General features: G+C 43.1%; 1 protein-coding gene across 1 annotated transcript; it reads right to left on the minus strand.

Moving 5' to 3' along the window:
• Window positions 1-1,792: 1,792 nt before the first annotated feature.
• On the minus strand, window positions 1,793-5,189 carry LOC132043882 (uncharacterized). Its single transcript, XM_059434335.1, has 13 exons — window positions 5,092-5,189; window positions 4,884-5,016; window positions 4,684-4,734; window positions 4,450-4,572; window positions 3,947-4,381; window positions 3,751-3,832; window positions 3,443-3,643; window positions 2,991-3,079; window positions 2,750-2,900; window positions 2,569-2,654; window positions 2,237-2,380; window positions 2,035-2,127; window positions 1,793-1,861 (listed from the first exon to the last, which is right to left on the minus strand). Exons 1-13 carry the CDS (start codon window positions 5,187-5,189, stop codon window positions 1,793-1,795), a joined length of 1,755 nt encoding a protein of 584 aa, XP_059290318.1.
• Between the last annotated feature and the right edge of the window lie 854 nt (window positions 5,190-6,043).

Below are 6,043 nucleotides of genomic sequence, written 5' to 3' on the forward strand. Positions count from 1 at the left end.
CGAAGGTTTCAAGGCCATCCGGTTCCATCTACAAAAGTTACGGACATTCGTAGTTACAGACTCTTTTACAAACAAAGTCTTTCTATACACATTCATATTTAGTCATACAAAAGCGTAAGGACCATAATTTAACTACATTACGAATACGGATATCAAGAAGCAAATAAGGATCATGAACATGCTCGGATCGGAGGAGTAGAATTACCTCGGGGATCATATCATAGCCTATTTACACTAAGACATGCCAAAGAAAGAAGGTGAGCTTTACATACCTTGGCCGCCCTCTAAGCTAATCCAAACTTACGTCTCGGCTTCTCACAATCTCCCATAAGGTCATTGGACATCCAACATTAGCCATAAGCATTGAAGAACTCAATTCCAAGCCATCACTTTATCCACAGAAATTTGGGCAGCATCTCCCCTATGAATCCAACATCCCCGAGAATTCAACTCGGCCAATTATTCAACAACAACCAAACTAACGACCATCCAAACAAGATTTAAGAACATTCCGAACAATCCACAAAATATTCAAGACAATCCCAACACTATGCCATGGAACCCGAAACCACCCATTTCCATAGAGACAACAACAATACATTTCTTTCTTCCGAATTCACACACTATATCACCAATTCCATACGTTAGCAACAATATTTTCATCAAGACAAGAAGCCATATTAAAATCACATTGGCTCCCCAAAACAGCCCACACGATATTACAACTTCAACATAAGTCATTAAACTTTCATTCTTACCATATAATTCTCAACAACAATAGCCAAGAACACTAAATAAATTTGATTCATTCTTCCTTCACAAAGCAGCCACCATTCGGCCAACATACCAACACCCATGATTTCATGAATTCTATTCATTCCTTCACATTACAACATGCACAACCATTCATAATGCAACAATCCAACATGCTAAATAAATTAGTTCATCACTTCCATACCATACTACATATACACGGCCATACAACACAACCCCATAACTTCATGAACTTCACTCATTGTACATATCACAACATGTATAAACACCTACCAAACATGTAAAGAAGCTCAAAGCTCACCTTCTTCCATCCACCTTTGCCTTCTTCATTCTCGGCTAGGCTTGATGAATTGCAACAACGAATGATTTTCTTGTTCCAACAACCACTCAACGTTAACGAGGGCCTTTCAATTAGTAGGAAAGCTAGGAGAAAACATTTTTTTCTTGACCACTCTTGAAACCCCAAGTTCGGCCACCATGGCCGAACCTCCCCATATCTCTCTCCTTCTCTCTTCCTTGAAATTTCTAGAGTTTAAAAAGATGACTTCCTTCTTATTTAGTCATCACATATATATATACACATAATTACTTGCACATGGCCGGTCATGTGCATCTTATTTTCTCTCCAATTTCCTTGAATTTTCTAGAAATTTCTCAAGTCACAAAGATGAATTACATACCTAATTAGTTATCTTTTCATCACATGCATTTTGCATCCATGTGGGCCATGGTCCACTCCAACTTGGACGTCCACAAGACTTCTTCAACAAGTCATAAATAATAATTTCCAATTTCTAAATTTGCCCCTAATATTCCATGCCAATAATACTTACAAGCAACTTGCACCCTAAAACAAAGTCGGAAACTAGCCTTGCCCTTAACTTTCCGCCATTAACTCGGAATGTCCCAACGTACAAAATGCAGGATATAACATAATCAATCTGTCAACAATAACCCAGATAGAATCAAACTTTCCCAACATCTTCGGAAGACCAACTACGAAATCCATAGCTATTCTTTACCACTTCCACTCAGGAATGAGGATCCTCTGATATGTACCCCCAGGTTTCTGATGCTCATATTTCACCTGTTGGTAATTCAAACACTAAACAACAAACTCCACTATAGCACGCTTCATCCTAGTCCACCAGTAGTAGCGCCAGGATGAATAGAATACCTCGAGCTATAAGCCTCTATCATAATAGTCTTGATCAAATCACCCACACGAGGCATGCAAACGCGCCCCTTAATCCGCAGCACCCTCTCTTGGTCAATCAGCGTCTTGGCCTCACCTCGTAACACCTTGTCTCTAATTTTACACAAATTATTATCCTCAAGTTGCTTAGCCTTAATCTACTCCAGAAACGATGACCGAACCTCAATACAAGCCAACACCTTGCTCGTGTTAGAGATATCCAGCCGCATAAAACTGTTAGCCAGAGTCTAAACCTTTCTAGCTAACGGATGCTCCGAAGAGATCAAATGAGCGTACTTCTTGGCTAGCTGACTTTCTGCTCAATGCGTCAGCTACCACATTTGCTTTATCAGGATGATACAAAATGGTGATTGACCTTAATCTTTCGGCAGTTCCATCCATCTCCACTGCCTAAAATTCAGATCCCTCTGGGTGAACACATACTGCAAGCTACGGTGGTCAGTGTGTACCTCACAATGGACACCATACAAGTAGTGCCTCCAGATTTTCAACACGAACACCACTGCTGCCAATTCTAAGTCATGAGTAGGATAGTTCTTCTCATGCACTTTCAACTATCTAGAAGGGTAGGCAATCACCTTTTTTTCCTGCATCAAAAAAACACCCAACCCAGAGCGTGAAGCATGACAATAAACAACAAAATTCTTGCCCTCCATGCGCAATGCTGAATAAGATTTGTCATCAATAATGTCTTGAGCTTTTGATAGCTCCCCTCACACTCATCGGACCACTAAAACGGTACCGCTTTCTAAGTCAAACAGGTCAAATGAGAAGCAATAGAGGCGAACCTTTTCACGAACCGACGATAATTGCTAGTAAGACCCACGAAACTATAGATTTCGGTAACTGATGTAGGCTTAGCCCACTTCCTAACTGCCTGAATTTTCTGCGGATCCACCTTAATACCTTCCTTCGAAATTACATGCCCCAAGAAAGACACAGAAGACAACTAAAATTCACACTTAGAGAACTTAGCATACAACCTCTTCTCTCGCAATACCCCAAGAGAAATCCTCAAATATTTCTCATGCTCCTTCTTACTTCTAGAATACACCAGGATATCATCAATGAGCACTATCACAAAAGAGTCTAAAAAAGGCTTAAAAACATTGTTCATCAAATTCATAAACGCAGCTGGGGCATTGGTAAGCTCAAAAGACATAACCAAAAACTCATAGTGTCCATACCTGGTCCTGAAAGCGGTCTTAGGAACATCTTCTGCCCGAATCTTCAACTGGTGATACCCTGACCTTAAGTCAATTTTAGAGAACACAGAAGCTCCAGGTAACTGATCAAACAAGTCATCAATACGGGGGATGGGATACTTGTTTCAGATAGTGAACTTATCCAGCTGACGGTAATCAATACACATATGCATAGACCCATCCTTCTTTTTAACAAACAACACAGGAGCACTCCAAGGAGAGGCACTCGAGCGAATAAACCCCTTACTCAAAAGATCTTGTAACTGTTCTTTCAATTCCCTAAGTTCTGTTAGCGCCATCCTATAAGGTGGAATAGAGATAGGACGAGTCCCTAGGTCTAAATCAATCTGAAAGTCAATGTTACGGTCAGGTGGCATACTTTGCAAGTCCGTGGGGAACACATCCGCAAACTCGCGTACCACTGGAACCGAATTAATAGATGGAGTATCTACGCAGGTATCATGGATATGTGGCAAATAAGCTAAACAACTCTCTCCACTAGCTTCTTAGCACGAACGAAGGATATAATTTTCTTAGGGAGCGGACTAATGTTACCTTTCCACTCAAGTCTAGGTGTCCCAGGCATAGCAAAGGTAACAGTTTTAGAGCGATAATCTAGAATTGCATAATGCCGAGACTACCAACTCATGCCCTAGATGACATCAAACTCTACCATGTCTAGGATCATTAGATCCGTCCAAGTACTATATCCCATAAATGTGATTATGCATGAAGGGTAGACTCTATTTACCACCATCGAATCCCCAAATAGAGTAGATACATGGATAGAGGCATCAAGAGCATCACACATCATATCCAAATCCACAGCAAAATATGAAGACACATATGAAAAAGCAAAACCCGAATCAACTAAAATAGAAGCCATCCGGTCATAAACTAAGATAGTACTCGTGATGACAGCATCGGAGGCCTCAGCGTCGGGTCTACCTGGGAAAGCGTACAAGTGACCGCGCCCTCCTATAGCATGTGAACCATTGTGATTACCCGGTCCAGTCTGAGCCTCGGCCCTGCCGAGTCGCTGTCCACCTCTGCTTGCCTTAGGACCGCCTCGGTTAGGCTGAGCGCCACCCCTACCCGCGGTGTGGCCGCCTCGCGTTTTTGGTGCACGGTTCTTACCTATTCTATCTAGTGCAAATGGAGCTCGAGGATCCTGATACTGAGTCCCCTGACCATCAGAAAAGTCCCCTGACCACCTTTTCTGAGTTTGGGGCAAAACCTCTTAATATGCCCTACCTCACCACACTTATAACAAGCACGGTCCAACGTAGGTCGCTGAACAGAAGCTGATGAAGCAATATAACCCCCATGCTGACCTGAAGACTGATAATTGACCCCTGATGGGCCCCCAACAGACACCTGCATAGCGGACTGAATCGGATGTCCTGAATACACCTGTGAACTCTGACCCCTTGAGAAAGAGTTGCTGAAATTCCCACCCCTTCGGGCTTTTTTCTCTACCTATTTTACATGACTCTCCTGTCTAATCCCCTCAACAGTACGGACATGCTCCACTACCTCCTGGAATGCAGCCCCAATGGTACAAGCTGAAGAGCTTATAGCTGAAGTCTAGTGTTCAATCTCTTCACGAAAGGCCTGATCCTCTCCTCTTCAGTAGGAAAGAACTGAAGAGCATATCAGGACAAGGAATGGAAATGGGACTCATAAACAGCAACATATGAGTTCCCTTGATCAATATTAACAAACTTATTTTTCCTCCTGTCCCTCAGAGCACGTGGAGAATACTTATCAAGAAACACTGAATAGACTTGAACCCAAGTCAACGGAGGTAACCCAACTGGCCTGCACTTCACAAATGCTCTCCACTATAACTTGGCATCACTTAAGAACTGCAAGGTTACAAACTTAACACCATACTTGTCCACAGGCCCCATTTTATGGAGCCTCTCATGACAATCTATGATGAACTCATACGTATCCTCTGACTCAGCATCATAGAAAACTGGAGGATTCATTTTAGTGAACCTCCAAAATAAAATAATGCTCCTCATCGGCCCTGCAATTGGCCTCGGAAATGCCTCAAAACTCGAAACTTCATCCAACCAAGATGCCACTACTGTGGCATGCTGAAATCCCGGAGCCTAAACTCTGTCTGGAGCTGGGGCTGCTATCCCTGCACCCCTACCTGCTGTAACAGCCGGTATCGCCCCAGTCTGTGCCAATCCATGCAACCAGTTCAGCACCTGTGCCATCGCATCTGGTATACCTGGAGCAGCTGAAGCCCCTGGTGAAACTTGCATTGTTGCTAGCTGGGCTGGTGTGGCTGCATCTTCCGCGGCCTCATTAGGTTCCACTGGGGGCACGGGGCCAACTGTTGTGACTCTGCCCCCAGCCAGTGCCGCCCCTCTGCCTGCTCCTCTACCAACAACTCTTCCTCTGGCTGTTGCCGCATGAGTTCTCGCCATCTGCGAGAGAAGGAAGGATAGTTAAATACCAATTAGAATCAGCTAGCACGAAAGAAAGAAAGAAAAAAAAGAAATGGGAATATTCCTAGTTCCCGATAGCCTCTCGAAGATAAGTACAAATGTCTCAGTACCGATCCGCAAGACTCTACTAGACATGTCCTTGTACGGCCAGATTGATGAACCTAAGGCTCTGATACCAACTCTGTCACGACCCAACCCGCCATGACTGGCACCCACACTAACTCCTAGTGGGCGAATCAATACGTCTAACCAACTACTCATGCAAGTCCATTCTTTAGTTAGACAATTCATAACAGTTAACACAAGATAAAGTAATAAATATTCGGGCCATAAAATAATAGTGTAAATGTGGAAATCAGAACTAATACAACCCTAAAATACGA

The sequence above is a fragment of the Lycium ferocissimum genome, unplaced genomic scaffold (assembly GCF_029784015.1).
Source record: "Lycium ferocissimum isolate CSIRO_LF1 unplaced genomic scaffold, AGI_CSIRO_Lferr_CH_V1 ctg298, whole genome shotgun sequence".
NCBI lineage: Eukaryota > Viridiplantae > Streptophyta > Magnoliopsida > Solanales > Solanaceae > Lycium > Lycium ferocissimum.